At 38.8% G+C, this 25,052-nt stretch overlaps 4 protein-coding genes across 6 annotated transcripts; 2 read left to right on the top strand and 2 right to left on the bottom strand.

The window, feature by feature from the left end:
• Positions 1-6,611: 6,611 nt before the first annotated feature.
• On the bottom strand, positions 6,612-7,275 carry LOC131301088 (uncharacterized). Its single transcript, XM_058327225.1, has 2 exons — positions 7,111-7,275; positions 6,612-7,013 (listed from the first exon to the last, which is right to left on the bottom strand). Exons 1-2 carry the CDS (start codon positions 7,175-7,177, stop codon positions 6,856-6,858), a joined length of 225 nt encoding a protein of 74 aa, XP_058183208.1. The 5' UTR covers positions 7,178-7,275; the 3' UTR covers positions 6,612-6,855.
• A 1,279-nt stretch (positions 7,276-8,554) lies between these two features.
• LOC131301087 (isopentenyl-diphosphate Delta-isomerase I) lies at positions 8,555-14,731 on the bottom strand. 2 transcript variants are annotated; one of them, XM_058327223.1, is made up of 6 exons: positions 14,349-14,728; positions 12,473-12,528; positions 10,867-10,958; positions 9,814-9,916; positions 9,580-9,717; positions 8,555-9,203 (listed from the first exon to the last, which is right to left on the bottom strand). In XM_058327223.1, exons 1-6 carry the CDS (start codon positions 14,627-14,629, stop codon positions 8,950-8,952), a joined length of 924 nt encoding a protein of 307 aa, XP_058183206.1. In that variant the 5' UTR covers positions 14,630-14,728; the 3' UTR covers positions 8,555-8,949. The 2 variants fall into 2 exon arrangements, with proteins under 2 accessions (XP_058183206.1, XP_058183205.1); XM_058327222.1 differs by having other exon boundaries at positions 9,580-9,916; positions 14,349-14,731.
• A 4,229-nt stretch (positions 14,732-18,960) lies between these two features.
• On the top strand, positions 18,961-22,162 carry LOC131301086 (tyrosine-protein phosphatase DSP3-like). 2 transcript variants are annotated; one of them, XM_058327221.1, is made up of 5 exons: positions 18,961-19,304; positions 19,425-19,518; positions 20,472-20,529; positions 20,680-20,769; positions 20,812-21,540. In XM_058327221.1, exons 1-5 carry the CDS (start codon positions 19,030-19,032, stop codon positions 21,021-21,023), a joined length of 729 nt encoding a protein of 242 aa, XP_058183204.1. In that variant the 5' UTR covers positions 18,961-19,029; the 3' UTR covers positions 21,024-21,540. The 2 variants fall into 2 exon arrangements, with proteins under 2 accessions (XP_058183204.1, XP_058183203.1); XM_058327220.1 differs by lacking the exon at positions 20,812-21,540 and adding an exon at positions 21,602-22,162 and having other exon boundaries at positions 18,963-19,304; positions 20,680-20,723.
• Positions 22,163-24,089: 1,927 nt separating this feature from the next.
• On the top strand, positions 24,090-24,755 carry LOC131301085 (protein METHYLENE BLUE SENSITIVITY 1). Its single transcript, XM_058327219.1, has one exon. It carries the CDS (start codon positions 24,222-24,224, stop codon positions 24,537-24,539), a length of 318 nt encoding a protein of 105 aa, XP_058183202.1. The 5' UTR covers positions 24,090-24,221; the 3' UTR covers positions 24,540-24,755.
• Positions 24,756-25,052: the final 297 nt, after the last annotated feature.

Genomic DNA, 25,052 nt, shown 5'->3' with positions numbered 1-25,052 from the left:
ACTTAACGAAACACATTTATTTTGAAACAAATGGTTCTGATTATGTGTGCTCAATGCAATTGTTTCAAAATAAACTTGTTCCGATAAGTTATCGATGGCAGATAAAAAAAGAAGAAGTTATCGATCGATATCTAATGAACTTGAATTTCTTCGCGCTTGAAGAATTCAACGAGCTCTATAAGATGAACGGTTCCGATCATAATTGTGAGAACCCACCATGGGAATCAAAGTCCCACATTGGTGGATTGTGGAAAGTTGATATGGTATATAATGAAACGCGTCGAGCTATTGTATAACTTGAAATTAACTTTTTGATCCACGTGGTTAGACGAAAGGTAAAGCAAATCAGCTAGCGCAGGTCGTGACAATTATTGTGGGCCTGAAAGGGCCCATAAAAGTAACTAGATGGGATTGGATGTAACAGAATTGGACAGAACTGAGTTCGTTTCCAAGAGTCCGACTATGGGTTCCGAAAGTTGAGAAGTACCAAATGTACAACGGCACGTGGGTCCACTTACGGATCTCACATGAATGATCCGATCCGTTTATAAATTTGAAAATAGTTTTTTGAGTGGCTCTCCTAAAAAAAACAGCTCAATTAAATATATTTAGGCATTTGATCGAATCTTTGAATTTTTCATTCAGGATCCTAAATTCTGAAATTCTGAATGAAATTTGAAAGATTGAATCATCTACTAACTTTCTATACAACAAAAAATATGAAGTATGATAAGATACTACAAAATTATTATTGCAAATTTACTCAAGCACTAAGTATAAATATTATAGTTTCTTGTATATACAAGAAGATTATTTGCAAGGGACATCAAGTACGAAGTGTGGTCAGGAATTCAACTCCTCTAAGATTTTAATAAAACTATTCTAGCAATACTAGTTTCTTCGAATAAGCTTGGAGCTTTTTTTATTTTGTCCTTATTAAAGAGTATTTTTGTATTTCTTAGTTTTGCATCAAACTTTAATAAATTATTGGTTCGTCTCAACAAGAATAATAGGAAAAATAAAATTATGAATTTTACCCAATTTATTTTGAAAATATCCAAAATTTAGCACTTTTAGCCCCAAAAACTGAGCTAAAAGTGTTAAAATTTGGATATTTCCAAAATTTTTTGAATAAAGGTTATAATTTTTTACTTTTCTAATTCCTCTCATAGAGACAAACCAAAAATTGACAAAAATTTGATGCAAAATTAAGAAATGTAATTTTTTTTTTGAATAAGGACAAAAATAATGAAGCTCCAAGTTTATTTTGGGAAAGTTACATTTGCCAAGCGAAGAAAAAAGAGTCGGGGACTCCGGAAAAAATAATAGTCTATCTATATTTTTGTGTACATATATATTATACTATGTGTTAACGGGTTTTTTTCTAATTATCAGGTGATCTTGTGCACACCTTGACTTATCATGGGACGCAGAAGTTAAAACTCGGGCAAACCTCCGGTGGTCCAAAGAAGTTGATAGCACCTAAGAGGTTTCAAATTATATTTGTTCACGCTACTTGATTCTTCTATATTCTTGCTACTTGATTCTTCTAACTAAGCTTACACTCATATATAGCTAACTAGGTAGTAAAAGCTCCATGTAGATCACTAGCCGATTGTTGGAGCCTATCCACGTGGCCCAAAATGTTTAAGCTTAAGTTACTAATTGTAGCTTACATAATTCCTTATAAACCCAAGATCACCCATGTAGACTACCGATGTAAAACAAAATATTACAAGTGCGGTCCTCATATTGTGGGCCAAATCCAATAGTTTGAAAATGTAGTCATGCTGGAAACTAGTTTCTCTGAAAGTACGATGTTATTTCCTTTGATGTGTTATACTGTTATTAGTTTCTATGAGGTCCCATACATATATTTTATATTTGTCTTCGAAGACCTAAACTCGGGGGTTCATCGGCCATTGCTTGAAGACTTTGACCTCTATACTATGACTATCGCAAGTTTTGGGTCTTTGGCCCTGGTCCTTCATTCTTGCTTTTGATTCTCACATATTTGTACACATTTGATTATTAAGGTTATTGATTCGATTATTGTCACCTTTTGTATCGTGACACTGAAAATATTTGGCTGAAAGTCATGAAATAAATTGAAGTGTTTTGGCTCGATTTCGGAATTGCTTTGGTGTTGTCTAAGAATCCCGCAATTCCGCCCAGGCAAAATTCATGTCCGTCTGGGCGGTCCGTATGTACAATCGTGTTATTTGGCTTCGGTCCTGCTATCTAAAGTTTCTGTCTAAGCAGGAGTCATGTTCGCCCAGACGGTCAGGAGCGCTAAAACGCGGAAAGGCTTCTTTTTTAGATTTTTTTTTTGGATTTTCTAACCCAATTAGGTTTTGTTTTGGTAGGCAATTTGTTTGTGGCTATAAATATAGCATTGCTCTCTGATTTAGGTTTGGACTTTTTTAGTGAATCCCTCTAAGAGGTACCTAGGGGGTCTCATCTGTAGAACCTTTAAGGTTCTTTGGAAGGTCTTGATCATTTGTTTCTGGTTACCCCTTCTATGGTGGATTCTGCAGGCCTCCAACCATTTGGGAGATTCTGCTGGCCTCTCCGACCATTTGGGAGATTCTGCTGGCCTCCGACCATCTGTTTCGGCAATTCTTTCTGGTTGAAATTGTACGGTTTCGTGAGAATCATCTGAATTTGTGTGACATCTAGTCCCGTCTTGTCACGACCTGCGCCAGGTGACCTACTTACCATCCGCCTAACCACGTGGCTTAAAAGGTTAATCTCAAGTTATACAGTAACTACTCACGTATCATTATATACCACATAATATTTCCCTAAGTTGTCGATGTGGTACAACTCTTTCCCAAGTGGGTTCTCACAATCTCCCCACATTGGCTGCAACGTCCTCATTGCACCATATGGTCTATCACTTCCACTCACCAAGCGATGTGATCTCCCCACATTGGCTGCAACGTCCTCATTGCACCATATGGTCTATCACTTCCACTCACCAAGCGATATGAGACAAGCCCTGCCTAAGCACGACAAACACCTCTCAAGCTCCTTACTTATTGGGCCCACCAAGCATGCCTTCTCGCGGGACCCGCCTCACACTTTCAATTGGTGTCGGCCCTGATACCACCTGTCACGACCCACGCCAGCTGACCTGCTTACCATTCGCCTAACCACATGGCTCAAAAGGTTAATCTCAAATTATGCAGTAGATACTTGAGTTTCATTATATACCACATAATATTTCTCTAAGTTGTCGATGTGGGACAACTCCTTTCCAAGTGGGTTCTCACACGTCTGTAGAATCCCGTTCCGTCAGTGTCTCTTGGTTAAAAACCGTAGGGAGTTTGTGAGACTTGATGAGAGAGAGAGATAGTCTATATTTTGTGAGAGATTTCAATCGAGTTTTTTATTCGGTGAGAGAACTTGTATTTTAGGTTTGTGAGGGCTTTGTTTGTTTGTCACCATAGTTGCTCTTCGGAGCATCGTTCTCTTCACATAGTAGAATCGTCTCTTGTTTCCTTGCATGCGGAGTAGGTTTACGGCCGTAAGCCGAAACACGTATATCTTAGTCTCTCTTATATGTTTTGGTTTATTGTTTGGTTTCTCCATTGGTTTTTTGCATATGTTTGGTTTGGTTATTTTTTCAATATCATGGCCATCAATAATTGTTAGGTTGCGGTTGGGTCCTTCGGAGTTCCGCCACACAACACTAATCGATGCATGTGCAATCTTACTGGATTGCAGAATTATGAGAAATGTATGATTGACTACTTTACAGGTAGCCCAGAGAATTTATGCTGCTTGAATGACCTATACAGATTTTGGCTTGGATGGTGTTTGACATGTTATCGAGATGAGCCGGGCGCAAGGCTATAAATGAATTGTCATCTCGGTTCGAAAATGTAGTCATGTTGGAAACTAGTTTCTCCGAAGGTCCAATGTTATTTCCTTTGATGTGTTATACTGTTACTATTTTATAGTCTTGGCCTTCAAAGACCTAAACTCGGCTATTAATTGCTTGAAGACTTTGACCTGTATACCACCTCAAGTTTTGGGTCTTTGGCCCTAGGCTTTCATCCGTGTCAAACCAGTTGTTGGAAAGTTGGAAACCTACTGCACCACCAATTTTGTTAATGATTTACTGCACTAGATCCTTTTCATATGCTTATAACCAAACTATAAATTGTGTTCCCATTTTCCATTTCATCTGTTAATAATAAATAATTCATCTTGTTGCTAGTGGGATAAAGCTCAATTCTGATGCACCTGAATGTTATGGTATATGTTACCGTAATTGGGGTGTGAATATTGTGTGGATGCGTATCTAGGTATCGGACGTCTCAACCTAAAGATAGAGGGTACGTAAACGAGGATTCAGATTTGGGTACCAATACGGGAATAAATGACATAATTAACTTTTATTATGTTTTTGTAACTAAACAATTGAAAAAGATGACGCAATTATATTTTTTATACTTAAAGTTATGGACTCAATAGTACTTTCTTCTTTTCTTCATATTTCTACAAAGAAAAGCAATAAATTTCACAATTGCGTCATCATTGAAAACACCGTATCCGATTTCTATCCCATACCCGTGTCGTGTCGTGTCTGCACGGGGTACTCCAACCAAAATGATTGATCCATATAACAAAGGTTACGTTCGTAGTTACTTGGTACTACAAAAGAACTTTGCAGATTTGCTGGATTCCTGTTCCTGTTACTATGTGAAATATTCTTAAGTTTTGTCATTCATTGTGCTTGTGATGGCTAGAAAAGTTTATCAAATAAAATTCATTTCCTTTGCTTTTTGCAGCACCACATGAAAAGAATCAAAATTTGGCTTGTGGACTCCGGCATCAAGAATCATCGATTGAAGACTTTCAATCTCTACTAGAGGTCGAGCACACGCAATGTGTAAGACAAATTTTAATAGAAGTACGCATAATAACTTTCGATTCATTGTCTGATCTTTCATAATGTCATATTAACTGTTTAGTGACCGATCGGATGAGCGGCTTGCCTTCTTCAATTTCGTTTCCATTTGATGTTTGTGGTTAATCAGCCGGAAGGTGTTCCAGAATTGATAGAAGCTTAAGAAAAGAGTTGGAAGCCAAATTAATAAGGGAAAAAAGCAATTTCAATTGTGGTAATCTTGTAGGAGTACTGCCTGTTGGATAAAATGGAATTTTAATTATTAAATTAAAAATCATTTGGGAGTGAATTAAAATTGACTCTGAAACAATCACATGATATTTGGTTGAAGTATGGGTGGACCTCAAATTCATGTTGGTGGGAAACAAAAGAACACATGGATTTACAGTTTAATGGTGGACCCATTAAACTTGTATTCTTGTAAGGGAAACTGTTGAGAAAGATTTAAGGTTAAAACTTAATTTCTAACGGTAAAGAGGATTCCAATGGGTATGACTTTTCATGGGTAATTGCTTGACATTACCTGGTAGGTTAACGAAATGGTGTGCCCTTTTGATTGATATCCGTTCACCGTTAACCATCGTGTCCCAATTGATTTGGGTTATTGGATCAGTCACTTCCCTCCTACGAAAGGTCACCATAAGCACTATAAACGGTCTCATTTGCATTCTTTTTAAAACCACCGGAAAAAATTACAAAGCACATATATCATATTCATATTGAATCTGAGAGAGAGTACTGCACAAGTTTGCGTTTGCCCGTTGAACAGATTGTAGTGCTACTTCCGTTCTTCAAAAATCGGGTAATCCTGAGAGGCAAACGTTCAAGAGACCCAAGAGCACCAGTGTGGAGAACTAATTTGCTTGATATAGTATTATTCATAAAAATACTAGCCTCGAATGCCAATTTCCGGATGCCTGAAATTGGTTCAGTAAGTTTCTAATCTTGTTTATTTTCGGTATGTTGCATATTTCCAGTGATAAACGAATCCCGTTTCCAACACTGCCTTCAACCGCTCAACACTAGTAGAACTTTAAATTTGAAGATCCAAGAAACGGAAATGCAATGCCAAGCCCAGCTCAGTAATCTGTGGATACGAAATCGAACTCAGTCGCACGCAACGTGTGTGTCAAAAGACTCGAAATCTGTGGGCGCCGACGGTGAATCCTCTTCCAAGGGTGCGCTTCATCACAAAATTTCATCTTCTCTAGGGTTTTCAGTCACTGAGCTCTCCCCCCCTTTGAATCGATACCTATAATACAGAGCGTATATATTTACTTATTGTATCGTAAGTAAGGCAACGCATCCCGGTGCTCAACAGAGATGGAACCTAGCCTGAGACAGCGGTTACGGTCAAGTATAGAATGTATTTCTCCTTCATTTCTGATGCGTCTTTCCTTACTTTACTTTTCGTTGCATAAGGGCCTCTTAGCTTGTTCTATGCCATTTTGTTCCTATCCCTGAATTTTTAAAAATCATTTTTTGACAAAAAAAAAAAAAAGTTCAAAAGTGCCTAATTCGCGGTCTAAGTATCGGCAGTAAACCGGTTTGTAAATTGGAAACGGGCTGATCTATAATGGGAACCGGCTGATATGCATGCAATTTTCCATCTCACTAGTATATCGGGTGTAGCAGTATCGAATTTTGAAGGGCTCAAAAACCGATACGCAACTGCTGATTAAAATCCGGGTTATAGCGAAAAACTATATATCATTCAGGCCATTCAACAAACAGGTAGTACGCAATTATTCATGTCCCATTCACGCAATTAACCCCTCCATCAACACAAACCACAAAACCCATGTAGCCCGTGACGTGAGTAGCTCAATTCCATTCCATAAAGCAACTACCGCAATGAAATCTTGACAAAAGTGAGACTGAGAAACTTGAGGGTAAAAGACAATAGGAACTAAGAAGTGAAGTGGGGGCAATGGGATTCAAACCGCCTCTGATGATTTCTGGTCTCCAATGACATCAGGGGAAGTGGGTGAAGTGTCTGTTACTGCAGAGTCGACGCTAGTGGGTTCTTCTGCTTGGGGATTCATGATCTTCTCCATGTCTCTCATTCTAGTCCTCGCAACATTGGTAACCAAAACTGCAACACAGGGTGAGTATCATCTGACTGTCTATCCATGTACGCATACATATGTATGGAGAGAGAGAGAGAGAGAGAGAGAGAGAGAGAGAGTTACTGGCGGCAGTGCCCAAGGTCCAGAGCCAAAGTATCTTTACGCCGGGACTCTTGTCCTTCCACCACATTCTTTCCTTCTAGCTTTTCTTGTGTTTCTTTCTCTCTCTACTTGTGCAGTATAAAATCGCAAATGCTGCGACTTCCCTCCCAACTTCGTTTTTTCCTCTGCTTAAGACTGTTACTCGAAACCGGAAAATCGATCGAAACCGGAAAAATTGGACCGGACCGGATTTTTTAAATCGGTTGAATAATTTCGATCTAGTTCCGGTTTATAAAATTTTATAAACCAGAAAAATAATTTCGATCCGGTTTATGTGTTTTAAAAACCGGTTGAAACCGGACCGGTTATATATATGTATAATATATACATACATACATATATATATATATAAACATAGGGGAGGGGTTGAATTATGGGTTTTTGGTTGATATTTTGTGGTGTATATTGGTCTAATAAATATATTTATTATATAAAAACTATTTTTATGGGCTTAATTATGTTTTTATGGGTTTTTTTTTAATGTATTGGGCTCAAAATTGATCCTTTTTTGTTGGGCAAAAAAAAATGGTTGAATTATAGATTTTTTGTTGATATTTTATGGGTTGAATTATGAATTTTTTGATGTGTTGAGCAAAAAATATGGCCCATGAATGAAAACCGGATAAACCGGACCGAAACTGGTTGAGCCCGTCGAAACCGGACCGGTTTTATCTCAACTGGTTTCGGTTTCTAAAAATCTCAAACCGAATAACCGATTTCGACCTAAAAATACACCCAAACCGGTCGAAACCGGACCGGTATCACCCCTACTCCTGCTGCTGCTGCTTTCTCGTTGCTGCTAAGCAGAACTACATGGAGAGAAACTTATTCACCGTGCCGTTTGTTATGGCAATTAATGGTCCAAAACACATTTGAATGCGTGCAATTGAGCGCCGTAAATTATTTTCACGGCCGTTAAAAAAAATTCTCAAATACATGGTTCTTTAAGCAGTTGTACATACTACATATCTCTTCCCCCCATTTTTTTGCGCTCAATCTCACTGTCCAAACTCTTCCCTAGAAAAGTTCTTTTAAAATCTGAACCATTAATTATCGAAATAAATAGTAAGATTGAGCGTTATTGAATGCTACCCCAAGTCCTCCTAATTGATGCAAACACTCCTTTTTTTTTAGCGGGTGAATTTGCGAAAAAATCCCCTCATACATACATACATTTTTTATAAATTTCAGAAACTATTTTGCAAATAAGCAAATTGTAGCGAAACGACATACTAGCATTAAGCAAGGAACAAAACGATGAATCGCTTTGGAAGTTGGAACCACCTGGTGGCGGCATTTAATTTTCCTCAATTTTCTTTATTCTTCTCAACTACACAATCTGTAAAAGTTTGTGCTCAAACTAGCACTGAAACATCGTCAGAACCAGAACATATCTTCAAGGAAGTGAATCAAATTTTCCTACATTGCCAGGAGAAACAATATTCATTTGAACACAAATGGAAACAACCGGAAGTTTACGGTCAAAATCCAAATCAAATCTCCAATATTGCCAGGAGAAACAACATTTATTCAAGTAAAAATGGAAACAGCCGAAGTTTACGATCAAAATCCAAATCAAATCACACATACTAGGACAAAGTTTTTGTTCAGCTCTCAACCATAAGACCATAAGCCACTGTATAACAAACAAAACATACAGACATTCTTCCGGGCAAGAATAGAACGGAACATAATTAGGTGACTGTAACTCACTGGCATATCTGCGAAACAGCTTATTTACCTGCAAACTGAAATGCAAATTTATATTGTTGAAGCCACTGGAGATTAGCAAGATCCAATTTAAGTCAACTTGTGAATGGTTTTCATGTCAGCAGCTTCCTGGATCGTCCCTTTCTCGACGTGGTCCCACCACTTGAACAAGAAGTTGTCCACAACTAATCTGAACCATGGAGAAAGCTTCAAACCCCCCTCACCAGCATCTGCTTTTCTTAGCAGTTCTTTCAACTCCTCCCGATTCACATATTTGATGTCCGCAACTTCATCAGGGTTCGGATGCACGTTAACATCCCGGACAATGAAGAGAAGGTAGTCAACTGCCAAAAGCAAAAGGAAGGGCTTAGAGTCATAGAAAACTAACCCAAAACCAAAAATTCATGACCAGCTGTTTTCAAATACACAACAATAGAATCAAATGATGACGGATGCAACAACAAAAAGCGGTGACTAGCCTCGCTTACAAGCTGCAATAGAAGAAATAGTTCACTATGGGACTTGGAAAACTACTGCTGGTAGACACTATCATTCTCTTTTAATTTCCGACTTTACGACTATAATAAGGTCAATTTGATATTCAGGAAGCAGTGGTCCGATGCATCATGGTATTAGCTCTGGGGAAGGGGGAAAAAAGGACAGCAGAGCAGCAGATGTAGCATATTAAAGTTCAGATTGATATAAGGCAGGAAGTATTACGTTCATGCTCTCCCCACTTCCCATCAGATGGTGCCTTGTAGAGCATGCGCCCTAGTGGGGTGAACTGATCAACTGGCACATCTTCAGCAGGAATACCCAGTTCATCCAAAAGCTTCCTTTGTGCAGCATTTCTTACCCCTGAAGAAGTGTTAGAAATCAAAGTCAGGAAGTCCTGCAGGATGAGATTACGTGTGTTGAAGAATGTGTAAACAGAAATAGAGGAGAGGGAGATACCAAGAGCATTCTGGTCAATAAGCTCAGATTCTCGGTACAGTGGATGGCTGCAGCAAGTGTTTGTCCACACCAGAGGGAAAGTTACCTTTGTTGCAGACCTTTGCTGTTCATGCAGCAGATGTTACGAAATTAAGAACATTGAGATTGTGATAGTAACTAACTAAAACCAAACAAAACTTTCAAAAGATGACCGTTCGCAAGATAATCAAGGTCAAAGGAGATACATGAAACTGTAGAGCCATCACCTCAAGTAAAAAGGTTGTACCAGTGCAAAAGGGTCACAATAATAGCAGGGGAGAGAGAGAGAGAGAGAGCGAGAGGAAGCCTTATGCCACTATTCTGCGGAGAGGCTTGATACCTGGGACTTAAGCAAGCACTACAATTGCAGCTAAGTGAAGGTGTGGATAGCACTTGCCATCTTCCAGGTCACAACCTTTAACCGTAACACATAGAAAGGAAAAATACTTTCAAGGGAAAGCTAGATGTAGCCTTTCCGTCGGGAAAGATGCCAAAGCTTTATAGTGCTCTGGTAGTTGAAGGTACAGATAGTTGGGGTTTACCAATTAGTGACCCCCAAAAATGGACAAATTCCTTTTCTTAAGAGGATTGCCATTCTATTGATAGCATTTTATATGTATGTGGTTACAATTATTATCTAAGCTCCCAACGTGCCTATCAAATGTAGCACCTGGAGGCCAATTAGATAGTTAGTGCCCAAGTGAGGGTCTCCACGTACACGGTGGATATGCCCCTCGTATTAAATAGAACCAGATATAAGGTGCCGTTTTAGGGTTCCACTATTTGATCCATATAGATCAAGATGACGCAAATTGAGTTTGGAAGAAGAAGTAAACATAGTCACCTTGGACATCAAAGAGGTTGGACACTGTAGGTAGATCCCCTATTTTTTACTAAGAAAACTGTGGGAAAATTCTCAAAACCTCTGTTTCAATAACTTGCCAAGTAATAAAAACCAAAACGATACCTGGGTCCCAATCAGGTGGGGTATTGACTCATATTTCACTTCTATTTTAATGCAACTTGAACACATACCTGAAGCAGTAACTCATATTTTGAGTTAAACAGAAATACACTGAAAGCTCTGTGCAGCAAATTTTCAGCTTCAATTTTTTCCATCAAGTGGCCTGCAGTTTATAAAAGGATGGAAAACTGACAAAACCTAACGTGGATAAACAAAAACAAAAATCGGATGAATGTAGTCGATATGCACAAAAACTTAGCTGCAAAACACAGTATGTACCAAACATGCTCGAGGAAAAAGAGGTCTTAGTCGAATTTCTCCAGGACATTGCAATATGAACTAGCTGTAAGATTACATGGTATCTCTTCTTTTCCTCCACATCAGGAAAGATAGATGCAATGAAAGAGATGGCCAAAAACATAGACAATTTCTTTCTATCACAAGTAATAAGCTCAAAGCCTTATGCACTTCAAATGGTTACCGGTTGGAACCCTGGGGATTACCTGAGAAATCATGGTTCCATTATTTACGGTATTCACACGAATTGTAAACTGTGCAAGCCTCCAGAATGGCAACAATATTAACACACTTGGCCATGCATGTACCAATGGTAGTCTTTAAATTACTGGAAAACAATTTTACTAGCAGAGAACTCTGCAGGCAGATCTCTCCAAAGTTTAACAATAGGAATATAAAACACAAGCATTTTAAAGTGGTGCACCAGATCAAGTTCACAAGTAATCCTATACCTTTATTCTTTATTCTTTTTTGTCTTTTTATATCCCCAGAATCTCACAAAACATTTTTTTGTGTCCAAACGTGCCCTCAAGACACTTCTCACATCTTCATCTTGAGCTATTGTAACTTAAATGAGAAAATAAATAATCTTCTAGGAATTTTCAGTTTCTTTTGTGTTGAAAAACTAGGAATTCTCACATTTTGGCTGTGCGCTTTTTCATGAGCAAAAGAAATAACCATAGCCAATTCATTGGAAGCAGGGTGTCGCCTTAGTAACTCATTTCAGACTCCCCCGGAATCATATTATAGCCCAAAAAAACGCCACAAACACAATGTTAAAGAAACAAAAATCAACAATGGAGCATAAGCAAAGTGAACGCAAATTTTACATCTCATTCGATTGTCAAGTCCTCTAGGCCATATTATTGGTGCGATTTGCCCAAGAAGATAATGTAGCGGAAAGCCTCTAACGAGATTAGTATGGTGTTTGGTTATCAAAGGGTAGTAAAAAATTTATAGCAATCAGCATTTAGTAGTATTCAAGAGCTAACTGTACTAGCACCCGGACCACATCATACTTGCAACTTGCAAGTATTCAGTTACCATAGATGCCAGATTGGTCAGAGACAAAAATCTAGCAATATTGTGCTAGCATTCAATGTGTAAGCACCCCTGATAAAAAAATAACAACAAAAATCTTGCAATTATTTAGTTACAATAGATGCCGGATTGGTCGCTTATCGGCAGTGAAGGAAAATTATACGACTATGCACGAGTAGTAGTATTCTCAAATTATTGGATAATAGGAATTTAAGGGTGATATTTCAGATGTTCTATAAAGAAACACTTCAATAAACAATGTGCAGGATGAAAGGAAAAACTAGGCCCATTCACTCAAAACATTTGACCCACAAAGTTATGCACAGGAAATATACTTACAATTGTATTTGGTATCATGACCAACAACACGATCATTCTCATCAACCAAAATACATCTGCAAAAATTAACGTGCAATAGCTTTAATCGAAATCAAGGAAGCAAAACAAAGTTAAAGGATCTTTAACTCCACCAAAAGTACTTTCACTATTTCACACACAATGTACTAACAAAATAACAGAATTCAGTAAGTGATATTTTCACAATGTATTAATACAAAAGCATCCAACATGTAATAAAAAGACTACTCCTGAGTCCTGACATTAGAGACCCCTGCAACATATGAATGCCATAGTACATAACCTAATTTCCATTATTCCACTACACATGTCATCCATTCAGTGGAACCTACTAATTGCATCCACCATGATTTAGCAACGATCAATGCCTCTGCAACAGCCACCTTTTTTCATACACCGCCAAACTCGAATCTTCTTCCACTTTGCTTGGCCCCCTACGGTCATGGTCATTTGACGCGAGCAAAATTGCCCAAGAAGCTAGTATTTTGTTTTGAAAAATGTGAACCATTTCCCCTCCCGAAAAATATTAGCACAGATAATGCACATATTGGCAACATGTTATGCAGAATTGCTACTTTGAAGTTTCTCCAAGCAGCTCCTCCTCTTCAAAAGAGAAATTTTAATTTCAGAAACAACTGCCAAAAGCTGCCTTCAAAGAGACCAAAAGTTATTTTACAAAAGTCAACATTATTTTAACTTCCCTCTCGAGGATGGTGAAAACAAGAAAATGACACATTAAATTACTACCTCCGTCCCGAATTGCTAGGCTTATGCGAAAAGTCATTTAATTTTCAAATCAAAAAATAAAAGAAAATTAAGCTATGATTTTTACACCAAATTAAGTATTAAAAAAAATTATGCACATAAGTATATTGTTTTTCATTCAAAAATTGCATGTCTTTTCGTAGAGAACCAACCATTTTAGATTTCGTAGTTAACAAACAATTTGAGAAAAGAGTACCACTTCCTGTTTTGATCTGCAAGAGTACTACTTCCTTTTTAGAAAGCCACAACCATTATCAAGACCTCATCATCCAACGAGGCCCCACAAAACCAGATGACCAGATTGCATTGGAGGCGTCCAAAAATGTTTTTTACCCTTCCAAATCTTCTTTTCAAATCAATAAAAATTTCCATAAGAATCCCCGTTCGATTTAACTTCAGATGCACGCATCTATATCCAGCTTAAATTGCCCATGACGAACACTGATCCTCTGTACCGAGAATCCTCGGTACTGAGGAATCTCGGACCGTTGGATTGTGTGGGGAAAAAATCCGAGATTCCTCAGTGCAGAGGATCACCTGCGGCCCATAACAGATTGAAGGCTATAAAATCTAGTAATCTGCTAAGAGAACCAAAGAACCTTAATAATTATTCCCTTGGTACTATGATCCTTAAACAGTGGTTCCAAATAAAACCCATCAATCAAAAGATTCAAAACTATTAATCCACCCAGATCAGGTAAAAATCCAAACTTACCACCTTGCCAAGACCAGATCAACGCCCCGCCCTCCCAACAACTAATAAACAAAAACAAACCCAATTTCTTACAGCCCCTTTTGGATGGTGAGAAAGGATGAGATAAGAAAGGGAGCCTTTTCTCACCAAATCTTTGGTGGGGTTGAATGAGAAAGTAAGGGCCAATAAAAAGATTTCTTTTTTGTATTTATCTCTGCATTTCTCACCAAAAATGCTCAATCCAAATGGGTGATTTGATAAGTAACCATAACCCTTTCCTTTCTTTTCTCACGAAACCCCTCCATCCTCATCACATCATCCAGACACAAATCGAAACAAGCAAATCAGAACCCACAAAAACCCACGCCCGAGTAAACCCAAAAGGTGCGATACACTTACTCGTCTTCGAACATGAGGCGCCTCTGGACCTCGTCCATCCCTGCATCGACGGCGGCGTCACCCATGGCGGTGCTGGAACAAAGGCAACGGCGGGGGGAAGAAAGAGACGATAAGAAGGCGGTGCGGAGGGCGAGAGAAGGAGCGGTGGTGGTAGTTGTTGGAGGAGAGAGGAGCTGAGATCTGGGAGGAGTCCAAGAGGAGCGGAGTCGAGTAGTACGACTACTAGTGGGGACGGATTTTAATAAGAATAATCGAGGGATTGAGATTCTCGCCAGCGACATCTTTCGGCACTGCTATTCTTTGCCATCAATTGTTGATTTTCATTTTCTTTCCTTTGAAAATCCGCCCACCCATATTGACGGGCTTTCTTTTATTGTAGTATATATATAACTTGTAGGTATGAGAAGTTTTTTTTTTTTTTTTTTTTGTGTTGGCGGGTACCGCACACATTATACTTCGTCAGTGATGGTCCGGAGTTCAGAGAGAAAAAAAAAGAAGAGAGGTAAGGAGGTTGGGTGTGAAGAGACATGAAATAAATTTGGATCATTCAACACACGTTTAAAGGTTTAAATTTGAATCATTCAACACACGTTTAAAAATTTGGATCACCGACAAATACCACCACATAATATTCACTCGGCACCCTCTTCTGGCCAAAACTCTATGACATTGACAAGGTCCATAGTTTGTGAATTTTTTGACCTCCGTGACCCACGTGTTGTGTGGGAGTATGGGTTTTTTTTGGTAAAATATACGTAACTTGTAGGAGTATATAAAGGAAATTTTTTACCTAGGAGAATTGGATGAAATGGTCAACATGTTTGATTTTTAGTACTACCATTTAGAATCATTGAATTCTTAGCCATAGTAAATTTGCGGTTGAGTTAACCAGAGACCTTGGAAATGATTCCCGGCGTAGCTCGCGCCAGGAAGTGCTGCGGTAACGGGCTTATTTTTTCCGATTTAGTAGTTATCTAGCAGGAATATCTCCGAGACGAACGTTCAACGACGGATAAGGCACACACGATGAGAGATCATTATGGCGGTTGCCGTTATGGCAGTTGCCTTGTTGAGTAATCTGCCAAACAATAGCACATACAAATGCTTGCAAACAAAATAAAATTCCAAGTTGGGGTCCTCTTCAACAAAGTCTATTTATTCATTTAGTTGGGAGGCCTTTTAATAAAGTCCTTCTGGCCGATTAAATTTTTAATTGCGTTTGAACTTTTAATAAAGTCTTTTTAATCGATTAAACCTTTAATTGCGTTTGAACCAGCAGCATCTGCGTCACTCTTTCAGATTCATTACGAGATACTTGCTTTTATTTCATCCATTAGCGGTTGTGATTGATCCCTCTATCACAAATAATTTTGCGGTTCACTCTCTATTTGCACAAGAAGGCCTCAAAAACCCTAACCATAGCTTCGGACACTACATTCTAAGTATTGATACTTATATAGTGGAAAAACAAAGTGATTCACTTCCCGTTTTGCATTCAATACCAACCCTAATCTCTATGAAGGTCACGCAAAACAAAGTTTCAATATCATCAGTAGTACTTATGAAGGTTGAATCAACCTTCACCGTGGGGCAGATTAGGTTAATGCAATAAAAGCGGGGTTTGGTTTAGGTTGTTGCACATTTTAATGGTAAATTTGCATAATTAGCTGATTTGAGATAATCGCCTCAACAGAGTACATGGTAAATCTTGGGCCTTAGGCCCAACCCAATGTCAATTGGTAAGTCTTTAGTCTTAGGCCTGACCCAATGTCAAATGGACTTTCAGTCAGGGCTGCAAATGAACCGAGCCGCTCGCGGCTCGGCTCGTTAGTGGCTCGTTCAAGCTTGACTCGAAAGTTAAACGAACAAGTTCGAGCCGATTTTTTCAGCTCGTTTTGTAAACGAGCCGAGCTCGAGCTAGGATAAGCTCGGCTCGAGTCGGCTCACGAGCCGGGGTATATAAACTTAAGTTTAGGATTTTTATTGTTATTTCATAATTTGTTCTTTTCGTTTTCAGTTTCCAGTCAACCAAGGGAGGTGAGAGCACACGCACACCAGTACACCCCCGCTCCATAGGAAAATGAAAGATATATACCTTCGCAATCAAATTTTTTTGGTTGTATTAGGCCTATGCGAGGATATATATATACATTTTTTGTTGGTCCGTTGAGGCTCGTGAACAAGCTTGAGCTCGAGTCAAGCCAAGGCCCGCGTAGCTCGAGCTCTACTCGTGTTCGTTAAAAACTTAATAAACAAGCTTGAACACAGTAAAGCTTGGCTCGGCTCGTTTGCAGCCCTACTTGCAGTTCAAAAAATAATAGTCCATTGGGCCAACTAGCCCAATTGTTCTTTCTTCTACCGGCCTATTGTCCCTCATCTTTTATGAACAAGAAGCAATTTCTCTCATTCCAAAAAGTTCGAAGGTAGTACAAGATTCAATCACAAAATCCAGGTATGAACCAAACTTATCCAAAATCTAAACACGAGCATATGCACTAGCAAGCTCAATGACATATATTGCGCAAGCAAGAGATACCCACTTCTATTAACACAATTTTGGGGATGAAATGGAATTTTCTTGGAAGTAAAGAATTTAGATTTGAGAGAAAAGTATCAAACCATCTCCCATGAGATGTAAGATTGAGATTCATTGCGGTTTCATTTGACGATTTAAATCGTTTATACATCCCATGTCTTGTAATTTTAGTCCATCTCTTCGCTTCGGGCTGTTCCAAAATACATGTATATTTTGAAAAGTCAAATTCAAAATCTGTATATTTTTCCAACACATCCTTCGTAGAATTGACTTTGAAGGGTTGAAATACACTTTTGATTAGGCTTGAAAGTGCATTAAATGCATGGCTCCTTAAACAGTTGCAAGTTTAAAAAATAAACTGAAATTATGGGACGAAGCATGTATTATGAATGTGAAAATTCTTCGTACAAAAATTCAACTTGGTCGAATTTGGATAAACAGTTGTGTTTTGGCTTAATAATTTAGTAGGATTGTTTCGTCTATTTAAACTTTTGTCGCCTTAGTTAGTTTGCGTCGTTTTTAAAATTTATTTCGCCTTTGTTAGCTTGCGTCAATTAGCGAGAGATATTATAACACTGTCAAACTATCTTTTCTTTGAAACAGTTTTAATAAAATACAGCTTGAATTGTGAAGTAAAATTAAAACGAATCTCATGCTCAAGAAATTTAGAACCACTCCAAAAAAGCACACCCCAAAATAAGGGTGGGCATCGTGACATGTCATGTTCGTATTGTGTCATTTTGTGTTCATGTCAGAATTTTTCAACCCTAACCCGACTTGTTTAGCTTTTCGTGTTATCTTGTCATGTCATAGTCATACTTGTATTTCGTGTAAAAAATAACTGACCACAACCCGCTAACTTTGTATCTGGTTCGTGTCGTGTTGTCGTGTCATTTCTCACGTCGTGTTGTGCCATCTCGTGTTTGTGTTAGAATTATCTCAAATCTGACCTGACTTATTTAGCTTTTTGTGTTATTCGTTCTCCGTATCAAAAATATCTGACTCTAACCCGCTAACTCTGTGTCAATTTTACGTCGTGTTCAGTGTTCTCGTGTGGTGTAAAAAATTTCCACCCCTACCCAGACTCGTGGGCTGTGGTGACCCAAGGACTCACAGGGTTGTATTGCCGCAAAACTGTGACGTTTTAAGGCTAGAAGAAGCAAGGGGAAAAGGGACTGCGAGGCTATGTTTAGTGGGAAGCAGAGAAAAAAAAAATTAAGTGTTTTAATTTTCAATTCGTTTGAACCAGTGCAAAGATCTTATTTTTTTTTATCATTTTAATCTAAAGAGTCATAATTAATTTTAACTCTAGGACTCTCATTTGTTAGTCCTAAGAGATATTTAGTTATACGACTTCTTATGATTTTGATGGTTAAAATCTTATTTAAGCATACTTAATTAAATTTTAAACTCTATTTTAATATACTGAATTTCATTTTTGTCAAAAAAAATAAAATTCTCCTCTTAGTTCGGCTCCTCCCGAGTGGAGATCCTGACTTCGCCCTTGCATGTTCCAACTCCGTTTTCTCTCCGAAACAGCCAAAAAAATTTGCTCGTTCAAGCTCTGGTACTAGCTGCGAAATAGCGCAAAAACAGTCTCAAACAAGCCACCAACGGAGCCCCGTTGTTGTGCGTTTGATCCGATGACCCGACTCCGTAACGTGCTAGGACCAAGGTAGATTAATTGAGTATATTTAGTTCCTAGATGTTCGTTTTAGTGGATTATAATGCTAGAAATCCTACCCACGCTTCAAAAAAATTAGAACAATTAATTTTTTTTATCGACTTTCCACCTAACAAGGCCTTGCAGGCTTCTTTTTTTTTTTTTCTTACTTCTTCCAGCAACTAAACGTCACAGTTTTGCGGCTCTACAACCCATAGGCCCCCTACCCCAATTACACAAAGACAATGACAAGAATCTAGATAGGAGTAAAAAACTCTCTCTCTCTCTCTCTCTCTCTCTCTCTCCATAAAAAGGAAGAAGATTAACCGTGAGTTTTTTTTTTTTGGATCAGCGACTAACCGTGAGTTGGTGTCCCAATCAAAACAAAGCACGGGAACAACTCAGAGTTTCTGTTTAATTTTGATACTCCCTTCAAGCTCCCAATTCCATTCAGAAAAATAGTACTCCACTATTCGATAAATATGCAAACAAGAGAATTTTATCGTTCCTCGTACAGCAGAGCAGAGCAGGGCCGCACCCCCGCCCGGAGAAGAAGGTCCACAATGGGGCGGTTGATTGTGGAGAAAGAAAAATCGAGAGAGGAAGAACGCGAACAAGGAGAAGGAGGAGGAAGAGACGACACCGTTTTGGTTCCGCCCATTAACTTCTCAATGGTCGAAGAGGGCATCTTCAGATCTGGCTTCCCCCAGCCCTCCAACTTGCCGTTCCTCCACACCCTCAATCTGCGATCCGTCATGTCTCCCTCTCTCTCTCTCTCACACACACACACACACACATTTTTTCTCGTGTGTGTGTTGCTAAATGTATGCGAAGTGGGTATGTGTATTTGTTGATTGTTTTGTTGATTTTGTGGCAGATATTTGTGCACGGAACCGTATCCTCGAGAAAACTTGGATTTTCTCCAAACCCACAAAATTCAGCTCTTCCAATTCGGAATTGATGGGACTAAGGTATTCCCTCTTATCTCTCGCTAGAAAATCATGGGTGTTTTCAGTGTTTCCAGTTATTTCTCCAAAATCAGAGCGTAGCATACCTCGAGTTTCTTGATTTTTGGAGGCACAAGGAGCGCTGTTTGAGTGGTAAAATTTCTCTATATATATTTGGTAAAAGTTATGTTGGTCTCGAACCCTCCTCCATAGCCCCATTGTTGGGATTACGCGGGTACTGTTATAATCATGGCGTAGCGTACCTCGAGTTTCTTTACTTTTGGAGGCACAAGGAGCGCTGTTTGAGTGGTAAAATTTCTCTAAGAGCAACCGTTTTGTGTATATCTTTGGTAAAAGTTATGTTTGTCTATAATCCTCCTCCGTATGTCCATTGTTGGGATTACATGGGTACTGTTTATAGTTGCATTTTTATGGTCGAAACTTTGGGGAAACAAGAAGGGAGGAAGAGAAAACAATGATTTTCTTTCCCTCCGATTTTTGGGTCTTACTGGCACAAAGAGAGGATCAAGAAAATTCATGTGGAAAGTAGAAAGCGCACTACCGTTTATGCCTTTGAATCTTTCTCTTTCTTTTTGTTAGTGTACCATTTTCTATCTTGCATCTTTTCTTCAAGGAAAGAAACCAGATTCTCCTCTTTTTGGTTTGTGGAACCAAATCAAAAGAAACAACCTAGTGTCTCTGGGAAGTATTTCGATTCCCCTCTCTTTTTTCTTTCCACAAGTGGGTTATAATTGCTGTTTTGTTTTTTACCATTTGAACTTGAAAAGATACCAGGATATACATGTTGGAATAGTGATGGATGATGATACTAGCTTACTGGTTATGGCAGTTCTCTGCAGATAATGTCTTTGTTATTGTATTTTGTTAAAATGCTGTGAACGCCAATAAGTAATACGAATTGTTCCCTCTTCATTGCCTTGCTGATTCTAATTTTGTATAACCATCTGCGTCTGCAGGAGCCTTCTGTTACTCTTCTCAGTAATGTTATCACGGCGGCTCTGAAAGTCATTCTTGGTACTGAATTGTGCATACACTACTTATCATACTATTCTCACTTTAGCTTTTCTATTACATCAGTCCTTCTCATTGTTTCCCTATATGTCAAACTGCTCTTATTGTACTTTTTGAATTAACTTAAGTTTCCCTCCCTTGGTTTCTATTCAGATGTGAGAAATCATCCAGTTTTGATTCATTGCAAACGAGGGAAGGTATGGCACAAGTTTGTATCTTACCAGCATCAGCTGTTAGATAGGAGTATTGTTTTTTGGCACGTACGTACTTATAAAAAAAAAAAAGTATTGTTTTTTTGGCACTTTATGTTGTTTCACTTCACTCGTCGTATTTGTGTGGCTTTCATCTATACTTGTTTTCATCTTCGCATGTGTGCATGTGCATGTTCCAAGCGCGGGAGATCTCATATTCGTCAGTCATCGAACCAAAAAGCACATCTTGCTAGCATTACATACATTTTGTTGAGGGTGAATCCATATTTTCTCAAGTTCCACTGACTTAGACGAGCTTCCAAAAAAAAAACATTTGGAAGTTTCCAAACGATGGCATAGGCTACTCATTCCTTCTTTCTTGATTATAGGGTCTTTTTGTTATTGGCCTTCTTTTCGTACATGGGTGGCCTTCCTCCCGTGATGCCTTTTCTCAGTTATCTATTTTATTGGTGTTTGTTGGGAGACTTAACTAGTTGGTTGTCTTTTGTCTCCTATAGTTTAACATTCCTTGTTTGAGAGGAAGCTGTCATTCTTACCTTTTGCTTTAATTTTTTTCCTTTCTTTTGAAAAGTTGGGTTTTTGCGTTCTATTAGTTTTTTTGGTACAGAAACAGTTATCTCAATTGTGTTATAAACTTAAATTGTCACTACTATTTTTTTTTCCTTTTTCAATTTTTGTTTAGTTTTCTTTCATAGATGTGTTTGTTAGGGTCCTAAGTAAAACATACATGGAACAGAAAATAAGGTTTTTCCCTTTCGGGGAATTTTTCAGTTTGCTGGTTTGTATGATTAGTGTCCTGATTTTCGTATCCTGATTTTGTTTTGAGGTGGCTTCCACCGCTTACATTTCTTATTATTCTGCAGCACCGGACAGGTTGTCTTGTTGGTTGCCTGAGGAAATTGCAAAACTGGCGTTTGTGTTCAGTGTCGGAGGAGTACCGGCATTTTGCTGGCTCAAAATGGAGGGCGACAGATTTGAGATTTCTGGAGACTTATGATGTCTTGCCCCTGAGGCACTGCCTTTACAGCGTTATCTACCGGTACCAAGGATATGGTTCGAAGAAGAGACGATTGATTTACAATGGCGAGAATGTTCAGAAGCCCCGGATACCTTCAGTTTAGCAGGGACGGGACCGTACAATTTTGAACTCCTTTCAGCAAACAGAAATTTGCACTTCCATTCTTTGTACTTTTTTAAACTTCTACATGGCTTTTCGTTGGGCATCATATTCTTACGGCTTCTGTAAAATCTTCATCGAGAGCATTTCAGAGCGAGTCCCGGCCTTTTTTTAGGGACTCCTGGTGATTCAAATTTTTGTCACAGTGCTAGCGTTGATTAAGCTTGGCATTGTGTGAGGGTGTAAAAGTAGCACAAGTTTTCAACTCAGGCTATTATGGTCATGGAGTTCTACAATTCTTTCAACATGAGATGAGCTCAATACTGTTGAGGGCTTTTTATATTGTCATGGGATGCTAGATTTACAAATTGAGATTAGCATCTTTTATTTTATAGGCAGAGATTAGCTTAGTTGGTCATCCTTGCAAAGACGTAACTGACGAGCAATGATCGAATTCTGTTGAAGAAAGGGTTGATTGTTTCATGCAAAATGATGTGATCTTTTGCAATCTATTCTCTCTTTACTAAAATGTGGATTGTGTCATGTAATTTTAAGAAAAGATTTTTTTGGTACACAATTTTAAGATTATTGGAGCCTCACATTGTGGAGGGTTGTTTTTATTGAGTTATGGAGTACATTAAATTCATTTTGAGCCTCTCTCTTCTTCACCACATTGACGCAGAGTCTGAGAAGAAGTGTGTGGATACATCAATGTGTGGTGAAGAATGGGCATAATCACTCCTTATTGTGATGTTGCTACTCGTTTTGACCTCTCTTTTTTTAAATCTAAAAAAGTAAGTAGTTTGAACTGTTTTATTTTTTCAGTATTTTGAAAAATAAGTGAAGGTGAAAAACGCTTTTAAGCTAAGAGCATCTCGAAGGGTGGGAGAAAAATCAAAACTAGACTATATTTAAAAATGCATATTAACAAAAGTCTTTCTAAGAGAGATAGCAGCTCGTATTTTGGTGCAGCCCGCTTTCTCTCTCCAAGTTTGAAGAATCATAAATAATTCTTCACACTTTCATCTCGTCAAATTTATGATTAGTAAAAAAATTAATTTTTAGTAAGTGGGTCTCTTAAAATAATAAAAGTACTAACATTTAAGCTTTGAAGAGTCTCTTGGAGTGTACATATTTACGGTGACTCTTCAACTTGCCACATGTGTCATAGAACTGCATGTGGTGTGAGATTTTACTACCTACTTTTAGGATGCTCTAATTTGAACTTTAGTTATTTTCTACTGAAATAATAACGACAAATAAAAGTAAATTTTGTGTTACTTTAACCTCTGTTTTTTCTTTTTTTTTAACAAACCAAATACAGTCACCTGTGGCTGTTTTACAGAGGGATAAACTCCTTTCTATGATGTATTGTATTTTAGGAGTACTATTTTTGCTTCTCTCAGTAATTCTGATCCAATTGTTTGACTATGATTGGGGATTTGTCCAAAAAAGGCATGATTGGATGCCTGGGGTGATTATATTCCCACAACCAGTTTTCCCATACCCACATCTTTCAAATGCAACTCTTAAAAATTCCCAACTTTGAACCTTTTTCTTCAAACTTGCAAACTTAACCCATAGACATAGTCACCACCACCAAGTGTTCCACCTTTAACTGGGCGCTCTACTTCTTCCAACCACACCTCTCTATCCTCCTTGTCATGCCCGAACACTACCTTCACAGCATCTCCAAGTAATATAGCAAATTTAATATTAAACTACTATTTGAAGGCTTATATCAGCAAGCAAAAGACACTCCAATAGAAGTACCAATCTTGATTCATCATTTTTTTTTTAGCTCTATATTTTTATATTCTTAGCAATTTGGTACGCTCTCAATCATTGCTCTACGCTCGCATTCTCAGTCCTCGCTTTGTGCTTACAATCTCAATCATCACTCTCGCTCATTAATGCCGTTTGAAATGCTTTTAAAAGACGCTTTCATATTCGCACTCCCGTTCACGTGAATTATGTGACTTTAGGGTGAAAAGCAATGGATAGATGGGTAATTCATCCAAAAATAATTACAAAAAAATAAATGAGGAATGCTACATACACAATTCTCGATCATGCATCGAACAGTTTCGGACGCAATTGTGTCTGGGATTGTTTATGTAGATTGTAAACTCCGGGAAAATAAAACCCAAGAACTGAGGAAAGGATGGGTTCCACGGGAAGGAAAATAGGTTGAGTGGTGCGAATAGAATTCGTGGCAGTAGTCCAATTTGGCGTGGCAATAGTATCAGCCCATCGATTATATTCCCAAGTCTATCGAAAACAAAAACTAGGGTTTTCAGATTCCTCTCTCTCTCTCTTCCAAGTTCCAACCCACACTCTCTCACATCACCTTCACGCAGTCGACGATGACAGGGAAGGCGAAGCCAAAGAAGCACACGGCCAAGGAAATCCAGTCGAAGGTGGACGCAGCAACAACCAACAGGGGCGGCGGCAAGGCGGGGCTCCTGGACCGTTCGGGGATCGAGAAGGGCGGGCACGCCAAGCTGGAGTGTCCCCTGTGCAAGGTCACCGCGCCCGACATCAAGACGATGCAGATTCACCACGACTCCAAGCACCCCAAGATCCCCTTCGACGAGTCCAAGCTCAACAACCTCCACGCGACCGTCGCCGCCGAGTCCTCCTCCAAGCCCCGCCCCGGCATCCGCGGCAGCCTCAAGAAGTAATAATAAAACAAATTTCACAAGAAAGAAAATCACTGTGCCCGCCGTGCCCTCTCCCTGTTGCCCTGTTGCCCTTTCCAAGGGCAACGATTATATAATAATATGTTATTACTAGTGTCAGTGGAATCCGTGTCTGGGTCTGGTACCTGTGTTGGTTATTGTTGTGCTTGGTTGTGGTTTAATGTCTAAGCTTGTGGTTATGGAGCTTATTATGGTTCAGCTTGTTCTGGAATGTGTGGCTTTCTTTACTGTTAGTTTCTTAATGCTTGTGGGTTTTGTTGCTTTTTTGTTTTGTTAGTTGTAGTGTGACTTTTGTCATTTTTTTTTTGATAACTCAAGTGTTGGGTTAGTGCCAGTTTACACACACCTTGACTAATCTTAGGGGCCAATCCTACCCGTAAGTGGAGCCCAATTAAAGTTCGAGCTCTCTATGGACTGACCTCAAGAGAGTTGACAGCACCTGCGAGGTTTCTAACCTCAGATCCCTGAGATCTTAGGAGGGAGCAAACCCCTTAA

Source organism: Rhododendron vialii, chromosome 9a (assembly GCF_030253575.1).
Source record: "Rhododendron vialii isolate Sample 1 chromosome 9a, ASM3025357v1".
Lineage (NCBI taxonomy): Eukaryota > Viridiplantae > Streptophyta > Magnoliopsida > Ericales > Ericaceae > Rhododendron > Rhododendron vialii.
The sequence above is the reverse complement of the archived record's forward strand: the minus strand, read 5'-3'. Positions and strand labels throughout refer to the sequence as shown.

Coding starts and splice junctions, on each gene's coding strand:
- LOC131301086 (XM_058327220.1), top strand. CDS start 19,030: ATGCAAACAAGAGAATTTTATCGTTCCTCGTACAGCAGAGCAGAGCAG. Junction 19,305..19,424: donor CTCAATCTGCGATCCGTCAT/GTCTCCCTCTCT, acceptor ATTTTGTGGCAG/ATATTTGTGCACGGAACCGT. Junction 20,724..21,601: donor TTCATTGCAAACGAGGGAAG/GTATGGCACAAG, acceptor ATTATTCTGCAG/CACCGGACAGGTTGTCTTGT.
- LOC131301088 (XM_058327225.1), bottom strand. CDS start 7,177: ATGTGGTGGAAGGACAAGAGTCCCGGCGTAAAGATACTTTGGCTCTGG. Junction 7,014..7,110: donor GACCTTGGGCACTGCCGCCA/GTAACTCTCTCT, acceptor CCTGTGTTGCAG/TTTTGGTTACCAATGTTGCG.
- LOC131301085 (XM_058327219.1), top strand. CDS start 24,222: ATGACAGGGAAGGCGAAGCCAAAGAAGCACACGGCCAAGGAAATCCAG.
- LOC131301087 (XM_058327222.1), bottom strand. CDS start 14,629: ATGTCGCTGGCGAGAATCTCAATCCCTCGATTATTCTTATTAAAATCC. Junction 12,529..14,348: donor CGCCTCATGTTCGAAGACGA/GTAAGTGTATCG, acceptor TAATTTTTGCAG/ATGTATTTTGGTTGATGAGA. Junction 10,959..12,472: donor TCATGATACCAAATACAATT/GTAAGTATATTT, acceptor TATAAACTGCAG/GCCACTTGATGGAAAAAATT.